This window comes from Gopherus evgoodei, chromosome 1, assembly GCF_007399415.2.
Source record: "Gopherus evgoodei ecotype Sinaloan lineage chromosome 1, rGopEvg1_v1.p, whole genome shotgun sequence".
NCBI classification, from domain to species: Eukaryota; Metazoa; Chordata; order Testudines; family Testudinidae; genus Gopherus; species Gopherus evgoodei.
The window spans coordinates 149,589,363-149,605,345 of NC_044322.1; the positions used below are offsets into that span (position 1 = coordinate 149,589,363).

Consider the following 15,983-nt stretch of genomic DNA (forward strand, 5'->3'; position numbering starts at 1 on the left):
GACTCCAGAGGCCAAAATTAAATCTTGGAGCAATAAACCGCAAGTGAACTTGGAGTTGGCACTGCAGAACATTATCAAAAGAAGTGTTATTTCTGATGAGGGCCAAACACATTGTAGCACTCGTGGTTGCTTTTGCATGTTCTCCGAACCTTACACAGATCTTTCAGCGCAGTTCAGTACTGACCTGCTATAGCCTTGCTCTTCCAAACGTTGCCGCTCTACTAAGTGGAAGTTAGTTTTGCAATATTGGAACCAATGGGGATTGTTTTTTGATGTTGCAACTGGCAAATGTTGAATAACATTTACACTTGAATAGCAATCCCATTTTAATTTGTGATATCTGAGAGATGTAAGGCTCTGCATGTGAAATATCTTCTTTGACACCTAGCTCTCAAATATATTAAACAAAGAGGATCCAAAATAAATGACTCTAATAATGTCACAAATGTCTAATTCCAATGTCAAAGAAAAAAAAAACGGTCAAACTTAGTGTGAAAGTTAACAAAAATATTAATTAAAATGACAATAAATGTAACGTTTGGGAAATTTGCCAGGATGATAAAGCGAGAGATGGAAATCCTGCACTGAGCTACAGAACACAGAGAATGGCAATGCAAAGTTCCTCTCATACCACCTCTCCAGTATGCCTTTGCCCTGACCTAAACTGATTAGCTGTAGGTGTGAGAGAGTAAAATGTCTTTGGCCACGTCCAGACTAGGAATTAAAATCGATTTTAGATACGCAACTTCAGCTATGAGAATAACGTAGCTGAAGTCGAAATTCTAAAATCGAGGTACTCACCAGTCTGGACGGCGCCGCATCGATGTCCGCGGCTCTCCGTGTCGATTCCGGAACTCCGTTCGGATTGATGGAGTTCCGGAATCGATGTAAGCGCGCTCGGGGATCGATACACCGCGTCCAGACTAGACGCGATATATCGATCCCCGAGCAATCGATTTTAACCCGCCGATGCCGCGGGTTAGTCTGGACGAGGGCTTTGTTTATTCATTTCCCTTCCCTCTCTGTCTCAGTTTCTTTGTCTGAGCATAGTATTAACTTACTTCACAGGAATCGTGATTTTTAATTTTTGGGGAGTTCTTTAAAGATGAAAAATACTATCTCAGAATAAGATATTAAAAATCACCAGTTCAGTGAACTTTGTGGTTGATGTGGACACTAGGAAACTAAATGTTGACTCATTTCCCACAATTTAAACAGGCAGCATATACCTAGTCCACAAAATTTATTTCCAATAATAGTTCAGCAGCAGCAGCATTCAGTAGCAGACTGGGAGCATGAAACCAATTTTTAAATTAAATATATTTTAACTTGAATGTTTGGCTTTTCCACTAAATAAGAATTCTAGAGCATGCTGTCTTGTGGTGGTGTTGGTCCTAGGATATTATTTTCTTTCTCTCACCAACAGAAATTGGTCTAATAAAAGGCCACCCACCTTTTCTGTCTAATTCTAGAGCAGTAATTTCTGTGCTTTTCATCCCTGATACTGAATTCTAATATGGAAATAGGTCTATTTGGTTTCATATATCCTCTGAGTTATACATATAAAATCTACACATACGCACACAAATATTTACTGGGCACAGGTGCCAACTTTTGTTTGTTGGTTGGTTGTTTTAAACTTATCAACAAATTACTCTGAAATAACTAACTAGAAGTTAAACACACACTAGACTACTGCCAAACTGGTGTGAAGGAGAAAAGAACATTGGGGAGATAAAAGTAGTATCAAGGGGGAGGGGAAAATACCCAAAATGAAGCAAATGGTGTGTGGCATGTATAGCAGAGTAAACCAATTAGTTTGTTGAATGGAAGAGGAAGAAAACAGAAAGGACCAGAATTCACAGCAGTGTTCCTGTCAGGTGGCACTAAAGGAGTGGAATTTGGTTATATCCTGGAATTCCCTTAATGTGGGGGAGTCCCAGTGGATGCAAAGCAGGTGTACTGAAAGTCACGAGACACCCCCCTCTCTTGAACCATGCTGCCATTTCAACCATCCACCATGCTTTGATAAAATATGTATATTCTGCTATGGAAAAATTCAAACCTCTTGAGAGTAAAATTATTGCACTTGAGAGTGTCTTAAAAATATTAAAGAGATGTCATACCTCTTAGCAGAGGCAACAGTTGGCATGATCCCCCCCCCCCGTTACCTTTTTTGGAGTCTGCTATATCCTTTTTATTTAATGTTTAAAACTTTTCCAAAGCACAAAGCTGAAGGAAATGTTTTTACTTTCTGATTCCACATTGTCAATGGCTGCTCTATTTTAAATCTGTATCAAAAGATTCAATTTTACTATCTGTACGGACAATATGTAATTCTTCCAGCATAATCAGTTTTTCAAGAATGCTCTAATGAATATTTACATTATGCATAATATATACACACACAGTTTTCAGAATCCAAATAAAAAATAATTAGATTCCAGGAGCTCTTTTCATTTATGTTACTTAGGGACAGTATGTAGTAATCTATTTAATTAGTTGGGAGTCGCAGATGCTCAACACTTCTCAAAATTTGTCTTTTGTCTGCTAAAACATTAATTCTATCATAAAACACTCCTTATGTTAACTGGAACAGCTAATCATATACAGGAAGTTATAACTCTATGGATGTTTGTGACTTCTAAACTAAAGAACAAGTTACATTATAGCAATTACTTTTAGGATGACAGAACCAAGTGCATGTAATTCTATATTAATATTATCTTACACTTATAGACCACCTTAGTTCCCAAGGTCTCTAAAGGGCTTTACAGATAACAGATTGCTTATTTCATTCACCATTGAAATGTAGCCACTTTGCATAATGAAAGACAACAACCAAACTATAACAGAGATGCACAGATATTCATACCCAGAAACTGCAAAGGGATTATTAGGTAGGTAGAATGCAATTACCTGAGTTGGAAGTTGGCCAAGACATTGGAGGTAACACTTCTACTCTTGATTTTGTTTTGTTTGGGGTTTTTTAAGTTTCTTGGAATTTTTAATTATCCCTAGCGACGAAGACCTGGATTTTAAATGGCACCTGTAACAATACTTCCAGCTGTATAGCATCATGTAGGATCATTCAGATACACTAGTTTGGAGCCAATTCAAATGGAAAAAAGTGTTGCTTAATGAGTCACCAACCAGGTTTTTACAGCACCCAAGTGTTTTTGGCATTGATCTCTCTGCCAAGGAAGGATAGTTTACAATAATAAATTCTCAAATGCTTTATCCAATCTAGTCTGTAGTGATGGTACTACCACCATTTCCACTGGGAGACTTCCTTAGCCTAATCCATTTCTGTTAAGAACATTTTCCCTGCTACTGAGCATATATTTGTCCTAACTTTTCCCTATTTTGGCTAAAAATCTCTCTACTTTCTTGGTTTGTACACTGTACATTTGTACATTGCATCACATTTCTTCCCAACTGCCCTGTGCTATGAATCATAACTTAACCAAGGTGTATACAGTTTTCCTCATAAAAGAAAATTCCTCAAGACCTCATCATTTTTATTGCTCTTCTCTTAACCTCCCTCAATTTGGCAATATGTTTCTAGTAAACTCGTGCCCAGAAATGAATGCATACCCCAAGCATCTATAAGAATAGAGTATTACACTGTAATTGCAAAATGACCACACTGCAGATGTAGTACAAAATTATTCTGACTCTATCTGTAGCCATATAATATTGAAAAGCCTTGCTTCTTGTCAAAAGCTCTCACCCTTTTGTCTTCTACAACTTTACCCATTTCTGGGTTTATCTCATTTTGTTTCTTTCTCTTCATGTTTTTAAATGACATATGGCCCTTGGTATTATTTCACCGATTGACGTGGATTTGAAACATTTACCCATTTTAAAATCATAGGCAAATATAATTCATGTGCTCTCTCTCCAGTCTTATGAATAAAGAAATTAAAACTGGATCAAATCCAATCTCTAGTGGTACCATTCTATGTATCTTCCATACACAGTTAGTCTCTAAGGTGCCACAAGTACTCCTGTTCTTTTTGCGGATACACACAGCTGCTACTCTGAAATCTGTCATTATGCAAGGCACTGAATTTAGCCACAGAGTGGAAATCCATCAACTTCATGAAAAAACTCGCACAGACACAGACAGACATCATCTTCCTTTCCAAATGCAAACAGATGGACATCACACCAAAAGGACTGAAAGTAAAAAATCCCTTACAATCAACATACCACACAGACTATGCTGACAGATTGTGCCACACACTCTCAAAGAAACTGTGGAACCACCTGATCAACATCGTATACAGCAAACAGGAAAAGATTACAAATGAGCTCTCAAAACTGGATACTCTCATAAAAAAACAACCTTTCACACAAACTTCCTCGTGGCTGGACTTTACAAAAACTAGACAAGCCATTTACAATACACACTTTGCTTCTCTACAAAAGAAAAAGGACATTAAACTATCTAAACTACTACATGCCAAAAGGGGCCACAACAGTGGTTCCTTTAACCCACCCAGCAATATTGTTAATCTATCCAGCTATACTCGTAGCTCAGCAGAAGAATCTGTCCCATCTCAGGGCCTCTCCTTCGGCCCCTCCACCCCCACGAACAAGATACAGTTCTGTTGTGACCTAGAATCCTATTTTTGACGTCTCTGACTCAAGGAATATTTCCAAAAAACCTCTGAACAACATACTAACCCACAGAAATCTTCCTACCAACACTACAAATAGAAGGATTCTGGGTGGACTCCTCCTGAAGGTCCAAACAACAGACTGGACCTCTACATAGAGTGCTTCCAGCGATGTGCACGGGCTGAAATTGTGGAAAAACAGCACTACTTGCCCCATAACCTCAGCTATGCAGAACACAATGCCATCCAGAGCCTCAGAAACAACTCTGACATCACAATGAAAAAGGCTGACAAAGGAGGTGCTGTTGTCATCATGAATAGGTCGGAATATGAACAAGAGGCTGCTAGGCAGCTCTCCAACACCACATTGTACATGCCATTACCCTCTGATCCCACTGAGGGTTACCAAAAGAAACTACACCATCTACTCAAGAAACTCCCTGAAAAAGTACAAGAACAAATCCGCACAGACACACCGCTAGAACCTTGACCAGGGGTATTCTAACTGCTACCCAAGATCCATAAACCTGGAAATCCCGGACACCCCATCATCTCAGGCATTGGCACCCTGATAGCAGGATTGTCTGGCTATGTAGACTCCTCAGGCCCTACGCTACCAGCACTCCTAGCTATCTTTGAGACACCACTGACTTCCTGAGGAAACTACAATCCATTAGTGATCTTCCTGAAAACACCATCCTGGCCACTATGGATGAGAAGCCCTATACACCAACATTCCACACAAAGATGGACTACAAGCCATCAGGAACAGTATCCCCATTAATGTCATGGCAAACCTGGTGGCTGAACTTTGTAACTTTGTTCTCACCCATAACTATTTCACATTTGAGGACAATGTGTACCTTCAAATCAGCGGCACTGCTATGGGTACCTGCATGGCCCCACAGTATGCCAACATTTTAATGGCTGACTTAGAACAACACTTCCTCAGCTCCTGTCCCCTAACGCTCCTAATCGCGCTACATTGATGACATCTTCATCACCTGGACCCATGGAAAAGAAGCCCTTGAGGAATTCCACCATGATTTCAACAATTTCTATCCCACCATAAACCTCAGCCTGGATCAGTCCACATAAGAGATCCACTTCCTAGACACTATAGTACTAATAAACAATGGCCACATAAACACCAACCTATACCAGAAACCTACTGACTGCTATAGTTACCTACATGCCTCCAGCTTTCATCCAGACCACACCACTCGATCCATTGTCTACAGCCAAGCTCTACAATACAATCGCATTTGCTCCAACCCCTCAGACAAACACCTACAAGATCTCTATGAAGTGTTCTTACAACTACAATACCCACGTGCTGAAATGAAGAAACAAACTGACAGAGCCAGAAGAGTACCCAGAAGTCATCCACTACAGGACAGGCCCAACAAAGAAAGTAACAGAACGTCCCTAGCCATCACCTATAGCCCCCAACTAAAACCTCTCCAGTGCATCATCAAAGATCTACAACCTATCCTGAAAGATGGTCCCTCACTCTCCCAGATCCTGGGAGACAGGCCAGTCCTTGCTTACAGACAGCCTCCAAACCAGAAGCAAATACTCACCAGCAACCACATACCACACAACAAAAACACTAACGCAGGAACCTATCCTTGCAACAAAGCCCGTTGCCAACTCTGTCCACATATATATTCAGGGAATACCATAATAGGACCTAATCACATCAGCCACACTGTCAGAGGCTCGTTCACCTGCACATCTACCAGTATGATATATGCCATCATGTGCCAGCAATGCCCCTCTGCCATGTACATTGGCCAAACTGGACAGTCTCTACATAAAAGAATAAATGGACAAAAATCAGATGTTAGATGAGAATTAGAACATTGAAAAAACAGGCAGAGAACATTTCAAACTCCCTGGCCACTCGATTACAGACCTGAAAGTCACAATATTACAATAAAAAAACCTTCAAAAACAGATTTCAGTAAGAGACTGCTGAATTGGAATTAATTTGCAAATTGGACACCATTAAATTAGGCTTGAATTAAGACTCGGAGTGGATGGGCCATTACACAAAGTAAAACTATTTCCCCATGCTTATCCCCCCCCACCAGCCCTACAGTTCCTCACATCATCTTGTCAATTGCTGGAAATGGGCCATTTTCATTACCACTATAAACAGTTCTTTTTCTCTCCTGGTAATAATAGCTCACCTTAACTGATCACTCTCCTTATAATATGTATTGTAATGCCCATTGTTTCATGTTCTCTGTGTATATCTATATCTATATCTTCCTACTGTATTTTCCACTGCATGCATCCAATGAAGTGGGCTGTAGCCCATGAAACCTTCTACTCAAATAAATTTGTTAGTCTCTAAGGTGCCACAAGTACTCTTGTTCTTTTTGCAGATACAGACTAACATGGCTGCTACTCTGAAACCTGTCATTGTCCTGACATCATTGTCTTTTTGTTAGTTTTTTTGTACACATTCATATTCTTTTCCAATGACATGTCTATTTATTTGTCAGTTACTGTTTTGAGAAACAGTATCAAATGCTTTGTTAAAAATAAAAATATATTACATCTCCTACTTTCCTCATCATCCACTAAGTTGGTACTAGTATCATGGTGAGATGTAAATTCACTGGGAATCACATCAAGTGCTTAAAGGGTCTACCTGCATACAGTGGAGAGTGTTCATGAACATTTTTGCGGAAATATGTAGCCAGAGGAGAATAGCAGCTCTGGACTTGTGCTGGCGCCTCATCACTATCTTTGCACTCCCAACACTATTCTGGTGTTTGCTCTTTATTTTCTCAACTAACTGTTTATTATATATCTAGCATTTGCTGCTACAGGGATTTCTGGGAGAAGAGAAAGAGGACATTAGATTCCTTGATACCTGTTTTTTTTTTTTTAGATATTTGGTGAAATTGTATTGAGAATCTGATGAACAATCAAAACAGTAATATGAAAGTTTAGGGGAAATATTTACTGAGCGATCAAGGAATCTCCCCCCTCTCTTTTTCTATACAATATGCAAATATAATCTCTCACTCATTTGTGTAAGAACCTTTAAACAAAATAATTAAACTACAAAATATCACACAGACCCTGGAGAAGCCAATCATGACCAGTAAACAATGGCAAGTTTAGCTACAGTACCACATGCATATGCATTTCAAATTGAAATCAGTGTGATTCCTTTTCTGATTAATTACTCTAAGAAATCTGTGCATACTTATCTCTGCGTATTTGCCCAACATTCATAAACAAAGAAAATAAAATTAAATATGTATACATCATTTTGTTCTGCAAGGTACAAGAAATGTCTTTTAAAAAATCAGTAATTTAGCTGTACTGCAACATCTTCATCTATGAGCCGATTTTTGATTTTTAAAGAGAAGTTAATAACAGGTTTCAACATATTGAGAGCTCAGGTAAAAGACTAATCAGAGGTGTCTTTTATTGTAGCTAAAGCAATACTATAATGAACGTTTAGTATAAAAATATGAAAAATAGAACAGCTAATTTACAATAATCATATCATTTTAGAGTTAGAGCATAAAAGCTTTTGTTTGTATATCTCAGGAAAACCACTTTATATATTCAAAAGCACCCTCCTAAATAGACCTAGCTGCTGTGCTATTCTTTGCATAGTTATTTCAAACTAACTTGAGCTCAAAATAGATACCAGGTAGGTTCAAGCTTGTTACAAGTGCAAATCATTTGAAATTAAAATAAGAAGAAATGTTCTTCAGCTCAACAGAACAATTTTTTTTGTTGTCGGTGGTAGTTTTTTTTTTTTTTTTTAATGTCAAAATCTAGCAATTAAAAATATAAATAGATTACTTTTGAAACAGCTAGACATTCCATTTTCCATCAAGTATGCTCAATGATGCTGGGTCATCAATCCTCCTTTTCCAAATCATCCAACTATAAGACTTATTCTGAAATTAAGTATAACACATGTACTCTCTGATTCACTGTGTAAGTATAGGTGTGCCACAAACATTAAAAAGGCACACACTCTCTCTGAAACAAAAAGTTTTGCAGTTCTTTAACCAATAAGAATGTAACTGAATCCGCAATCTGCTAAGCACAGTATATCACTTTTTTCGATCCAACCATAGAGTGGTTAATACAGGCTTAACAAAAATCTCAGTGTTTTCATCACCCTTTTGATTGTTAAGAAGCTTTAATTTGAAGACAAAAATTTGAATATTAAATAAACTTTCAGTTATGTTCATACTTCTTAGAGAGACAGATATTCCAAAAAACAACAAAAAACATATTGAGTTGAGGTGCAATTTTTTTTGTTGTTGTTGAGGTTTTGGGTCTTTCTATTTTTTGAAAATGAAATTTTTACAACACTGAATAATAAACATTGCTATGTTTAATACACACAGATGTTCTTAGGCCATGTCTACACTATGGGCACTACAGTGGCACAGCTACTGTGCTGCAGCTATCCTGCTGTGGTGCTATAATGTAGTTGCCTCCAATAGTGACAGAAAGACAACACTGTAGATTGTCACAGTTCAGGGCAACTGCAGCAATATTCCCTCCTCATGGCCCGGCAAGGGTACCAACTCAGAAGCTTCCGGCTCCCCCGTTGCCTCCGATCTTAGGCAGATACCTTCATCTCTCTCCCTCCTGACGGGGATATTTCCAGCCAGCAAGTGTCCTGCCTACACTGTGAATTCCATGGAAAAGTCCAACTGTCTAAGCAGGCCAGTGTCTTGGCTTTGCTTTGTTATGCTATGAACAGGGTAATTATTCACTGTTTTAAGTTACCACACAGCTCTTTCTACGAAAGCACATTTATTCTTAAGGTAGAAACATTACAGAGACAACATATTAAAGACAATAATAAAAAACTTAGGCCATGGCTACACTGGCGCTTTACAGCGCTGCACCTTTCGTGCTCAGGGGTGTGAAAAAACCACACCCCTGAGCGCTGCAAGATACAGCGCTGTAAAGCCTCAGTGTAATCAGTGCCGCAGCGCTGGGAGCCGCAAGCTACACCCGTAAGGGATGTGGTTTACGTGCAGCGCTGGGAGAACTCTCTCCCAGCGCTGGCGCTGTGACCACACTCACACTTCAAAGCGCTGTTGTGGCAGCGCTTTGAAATGTCAAGTGTAGCCATACCCTTACACACATGCTGCTAATAAGCTTACCACAGATCACTCCCTTCCCTCTTCTTCACAAAGGTGCTGGTTGGTAACAGTACTTCCAACCCTTCCCTAAGGACTGGGTCCTTCCCCTTGGACAGAAGGTCCTATCCATTTGCTGGATTAGAATGAAGGCTCTGAGTCAGTTTAAACTCAGGCTATTTATACCAAAGTCCTTTCTTTGTCTCTTGGTTCTTTATAGAATTCAGCTGGACCCAGTATATGCAGCCCCCACCCCCTCTCTGGAGGTGTTACAACCTGAGTGAATTTTATTAATCACCCCCAGTTACCCTCCCATATGGAATTACATACAAGCCCAGGCCCACAACGATACACAACATGAATACAGTAAGATCTCCCAAAGATATTAAAGGAAAATTCCATATCTGTCACATCTCTCCAAGCAGCGGTAGCTAGACTGATGGAAGAATTCTTACATAGACCTAATTGCGTCTATATTGGGGGTGTGATCGGCTTAACCACAATGCTCAGGAATGTGAATTTTTCACACCCCTGAACACTTTAGCTATGTTGACCTAACTTTTAGGTGTAGATCAGGCCTTAGTTTATACTATGTCTAAGTAATTAAACAAGGTGGGTTTTTTTGTTTGTTTTAAATGAAAGATACTTTATAGTCTGAGAACTGAAGTAAAACTGCAGAATGCGCACATTATTATGTCATCATGACAAACATGCAGGTGCTCTTCCATATTTGATAACATTGTGCATTAGCCTGACATTGCAATAGTGTTTTCTGTATCCATATTTTGGTTTAAGTGCTTCTCAATAGAGGACTGTCTGGGATGGATCAGGCAGAAAGGAGGAGGTGGCTGAAGATGGTCTGATAACAGCTTCCACTTTAGGATAGTTAAGGGACAATGCCTGAACAATTAGCTCTAATGACTCTCTTGTTCCTCAAGCCAGCATACAGAACAGGTTTGACCAGGAAGGACCAAAACCCAACAGCACATGGGGAAAACTCCTGGAGAATAAAGAACACTTACAGGGTTTGAAAAGACTGTCTTGAGGGTGCAGACTGAGACACACCCAAAGGGTATGTCTACACTGCAGCTGGGAGGTGTAATGCACATACACACTAGCTATGCTCAAGCCACCCTGTGAAAAATAGCAGTATGGCTAGCTACCAAAGGGTATGGCTACATTTGAAATTTCAAGGCACTGCCACGGCAGCGCTTTGAAGTGTGAGTGTAGTCAGAGCGGCAGCGCTGGGAGAGAGCTCTCCCAGCGCTGCATGTAAACCACATCCCTTACGGGTGTAGCGTGCAGCGCTGGGAGCCGCGCTCCCAGCGCTGCTGCCCTGATTACACTGAAGCTTTACAGCGCTGTATCTTGCAGCGCTCAGGGGGGTGTTTTTTCACATCCCAGTTGCAGCGCTGCAAAGTGTGAGTGTAGCCAAGGCCTTACCACCACTTGTACTGCTGCAGCCAGATTGCTATTTTGAGTGCACTAGTTGGAGCAAAGCTACAGCATGTATGTCTACCCAAGCTGAGAATTACACCTCGCATCTGCAATATAGTCATATCCAAAACACAGGAAGTGGCAGGGGTTCGTGAAGAAGACTGGGATATAGTACTTTAGGTAAGATAGACATGTGATCCTGTTGTTGTTTTGGTTTGGTGTGGTTTTTTTTCATCTAATGCTTTGTTCTCACTGCTGAACAGAGATATTTTGCTTTAAGAGGCTGTTGGTCAATTTATCCCTGGTCACTTGTCCCTGAAGAGAGGAAATGCAGGTGCCCAAAACCCAGTCAGACTCACAGGATGGTAAGAGGTAGATATACACAGGGTAGATTGACCCAGGTCCCAGTTTTAGAGTAGGGTGCTAGCCAGGGACAGGTAAGGGCAGGGAGCCCAAGACCTGAGCTGGATGCACTCAGAGAGACCAAAAAGGGGACAAAAGTCCAGCTAGTCCTGCAACTGTGACAGTCACTGATGACATTACACTAACGGACAAGAATTCCTATCAGTTTGAGACAGTACTCTCTTTTCTCACTATACTTAAATGCCTTTTTTCCTGTTTAGTTTACTGGGACTTTTTGTACTTAAAATTACCCAACTGGTTAGCTAGAAAAACCTGGAACAAGTTAACTACTGCTTTGTCTGGTTACTGCAATGTAGCTCATTTAGGGAATAGGACTGTGTTATTTTCAGATAGCAGACTGTTGATCCTATTAGTCTTTACTGAAGAGAACATGCAAGCAAATTCAATAATTCAATGTACCACAGAAAGAGCCTGAAGCCAAAGTGACATTCAGATACACATTTGTAGCTCTGAAATAAAAGAGATGGAGATGCAAGTGCTGTATTGCCACTGACCAGAACTGGGACAGAAGGCACATTCTTGGTCAAAGCCAACCCCCAAACCTCCTTTCAGTGCTGCAGCAGCAGCATACAGAGCTATTAACATGACATTATTGTTTCCTTAGTGTTTGCACTTACATAAGAGGCAAGGGCTTGGAAATACAGCTGGGTTTCAGTGGTGCAAAAGAATAGTTTCTAGTGTGATAAATAAAGGCCAAGCTCTCCCTGGTGTAACAAGAAACATTAGCATCAACACCTGGAAACACAATGGAAAGAACCATTTAAAGGCATCCAACTGCAGCAGCTTACTCTTGGCGTTCTCATCTTTTAATGAATTCCAAGGGAGAGTTCAATGATAATTGAAGTCAACAATAACCTTTCAGGATTCCAACCTCACTCCCTTTTGGATGTGAACATCTTTACAGATCCTTCCTCTCTACAATTCTAAACTGAAAAAGGGTAGTCCTTCGGGTAACAATGAGACATTTAAGAGGTGAACAAACTGTTGCAGCCTATTGGTCTTCCTCCTAAGTACCGCACTCAACATTGTACCTTATTCATGAGATACTCATTTCTGAAAAACAATGCATGAATGAAGATTTGCAACAAACCTACTGTATTTGAAATAAGCACTGGTAGGTTATTTTTGCTCCTACATTTAAGTTTAGAAAAAACAAACTTTTATAAAATCCAATATCAATAGAAATGTTTGAGGTTTTTTTTTTAATTCAAAGGAAATCCTTTCTTGTAAAAGGAAAAACAGTCTCCCTGTAATATTTGTAACTCAAATACTGCAGCATCATGTTAGTGCAGGAGAATGAAAAACTGACTGTACACTGCCTATAATGACAGTTAAACTGACTAATCCATTCTCTTTATCGAAGCTGAGCGAAATGCCAAAAGTAAACAGATATCAGACATGGTAAAAAGTAAATAATATTGTTTAAATGATTCCCTAAAATGTCATTAGTCCCACAGTTACAGAAACCTTTTTTAATATATAATTTTAATGACACACTATCAGGCAAAAAGTTACTTTAAAATGCTTGTTAAAATGTGAGCTCAGGTGTTAATTACCTATGGAAAATCATCGTTCTATTGTTCGGCTTTTCTAAAAATAACATCATATTTTTGGTGGTTTTTAAACATTAGCTGTGGGAAGTATGAGGACATTTGTTTATGTGGGTGGGAGGGGATGAAGGAGACTGGGCAGAAACAAAGAATTGGACAAGTAAACAAGGATGTTGTGTTTAATTATGGATAGTTAAGTATGAATATTTAAGGAATAGTCCAATGGGTTCCTTGCAATATTATTGTTAAAAGAAAATCTGAAATAACCAGAAACGATTTCAGAATATCCATGGTCTTAACCTACCTCTTTCTTCTCTCTGCCAGCTGCCTGCAGACTTCCTCCCACCGAAAATTCAGGCTACCCAGCTTTTCCCTTAGTACATTAGCATCTGTTGTTAATGACTGCTCAATAATTTCTTCACCAGTTATATTTAATGTTCTGATAACAGTTTGCTGTCGTCCGATGCCATCATGGAGTTCCTGTAAAATATATATATATATTTAAAATGTCAAAAATGAAGAGTCATGTCGTTTTATTCAACCATGGATCAAAAATGCTTTACCAACTACAGGTCTGGTAGAAAGAGCTCTGTGGGAAAGTTTTTCTCTACTCTGAATCCCAAATGCATACATTGAAAAGGCAATAAGACAGAAAGGAAGCTTTTATGTTTTTGTAACAAGCACCTTTTCAGCTCAGCTTCTGCCTCTTTTTTTATTTTTTATTTTTGGAATGTTCTAGCCTACTAGAGAATGTTATAAAGTTCTACAGATCAATTAGTGGGAAATCCTTTTGAGCAAATTCAATTGTGTCCCCACAGAGGTGTCTACCATATCTAATAGTGTACAAAATGCTGTAAAATGTGAAAGCAAAGTATTTTGGTTTCCTATTAACTGTCAATAAAAGTAGTGAAAAGGTACATTGACAGAAACAAGGAGACTGCTTATTTATACATTTGAAGTACTTTTCCAAATCCCTCTCTGGAATAGATCCACTCCTAGTCATGAGAGGCTTGATAATCAACTACCCTACATTTCTTAGAAAAAATACACTCCTGATGAAATCCTTACTTATCTCACTTCTGTCTATGTACCGTGAACTGCAGAACTACTGAAAATACAACCAAACACAACTGATGGGCAGTTTTCTACTCTTTACTAAAGGCACTCAGATTAATTTCCTTTATCTCTTTCATTACTAGAATCCAAGTATTCTATTTGTTATCTTAATTCATCATTACCAGTAATAATCTTGAAATGCAGCTTAAACTTCCACAGTACACAGCCATTAAACCAGATTTGAAAAAGGGACAATTAGAGCCATGTATGTTGTTAGGGAATGAAATTTTTTATCAGCAAAAAGAAATTAGTTTTGTATCTTTATTTATCAATGGAACAAGACTGACTTTTCCCTCTATGACTCTCAGAATTTATATGTAACTGTGAAATGGAGATGTTAAACTTTTTACTGCTAAAATAAACACCAACTGAAAGAAGGAACTTATTTTGCACTCTACCTTTGTTTTTTTGTTTTTTTTTTATGGGGCACCCAACCTCTACAAAATAGTAGAGTCCATGTACAAAACAGTGTATAGTAGAACCCTGATTTTATGATATTGGTTATATGAACCATTGCTCCTGGCAGGAGGGGAAACAAAATAAAAGGAAAGAAAAAAAACCCAACCCACATAATGACAGTGATGTTGATGAAGAACAAGTCAACATCTCTTCACATTCCAGTGCCTTCAAAGCACTGGAAATTGCTTTGCTGTGGTTTGAAGGACAAGAGGAAAGCGATGCAATGCACCATACTGCAACCTAAGCACAATACCTAAAATAATGTTAAGGTGTTCAATTTAATGAACTTTTTATTGTATGAACTCCTTAACCCCCAATTAGTTTGTAAAAAGGGGTTCTACTGTATTTCAATTTAAAATGCTAAATATTCATATTCTCTTGTAGCAAAAAACTGACATGTTAGCAAATCCTCTATTGGACCAAAGTTATATATACTCTTGTTTCCCCTTCTTGAACTGCTCTCTCTGGTCTTCATTGCAGCACTCCTGCTTCCAACATTAAGAACGTCTCTCTTGAGGCATTGTCTCCTCACTGTATCAGATATTAGGAGCCTTACTGCCATACCCCATGTTCTTTAGAAGATGCCTTCCCCTAATTCTGCTACCAATTCCAATTGATCAGGGAACCAGACCTCCTGTTGGCACCTACGAAGTTGGGACATTGTGAATTTTACAACCTAACCTACTCACCATCTCCCTGGGCTGCTGAAAGAAAGATAAAAAAAACACATCCTGTCCCAACCAATCAGATAATGTGGGAAAGATTCCTTCCCAGTCCCTAAAGGGCAACTAGCGTGATGCCTACAGCAAGGCCCTGAAACCCAACTCCATTCTAATCCCAAAGAAGGGAAGGGGGGTCTTTTTTCCCAGCAAAGAATGGTGCCGGGAGGAGGGCTTATAAGACCTCTCTACTTGAGCGTATGGGAGCCAGCGAGCATAAGCATATACTGCTCCTTTCTGTCCAACTGATAGCTACAGAGCCCACCTCCTCAAGTCCACTAGGAGGATAAGAACCCATGAGGAGGGTATGTGTGAGCAATCTTCAGAAGGGCTAAAAGTTTTTTCTCTCTCCTGGGACCAAATCAAGACTGTGTGGATGTCTTCTAGAGGTGGAGCCTCTAGAACAGGAAAGAGGCAAAGCGGTGTGACAGCCTGAGGCCTGGTCTACTCTAGAAAATTAGGTCAGTTAAACTACGACGGTCAGAGGTGTGAAAAAGATCATATCCCTGAGCA

At 39.3% G+C, this 15,983-nt stretch overlaps 1 protein-coding gene across 10 annotated transcripts in view; it reads right to left on the reverse strand.

The window, feature by feature from the left end:
- Window positions 1-15,983, reverse strand: part of DMD (dystrophin) — a 1,715,077-nt gene that overhangs the window by 701,991 nt on the left and 997,103 nt on the right. For all 10 annotated transcript variants that reach the window (XM_030575515.1, XM_030575505.1, XM_030575489.1 and 7 more), the window contains one exon: window positions 13,481-13,656. In XM_030575515.1, the coding sequence (XP_030431375.1) occupies window positions 13,481-13,656 (176 nt within the window). The remainder of the gene's footprint in view (window positions 1-13,480; window positions 13,657-15,983) is intronic.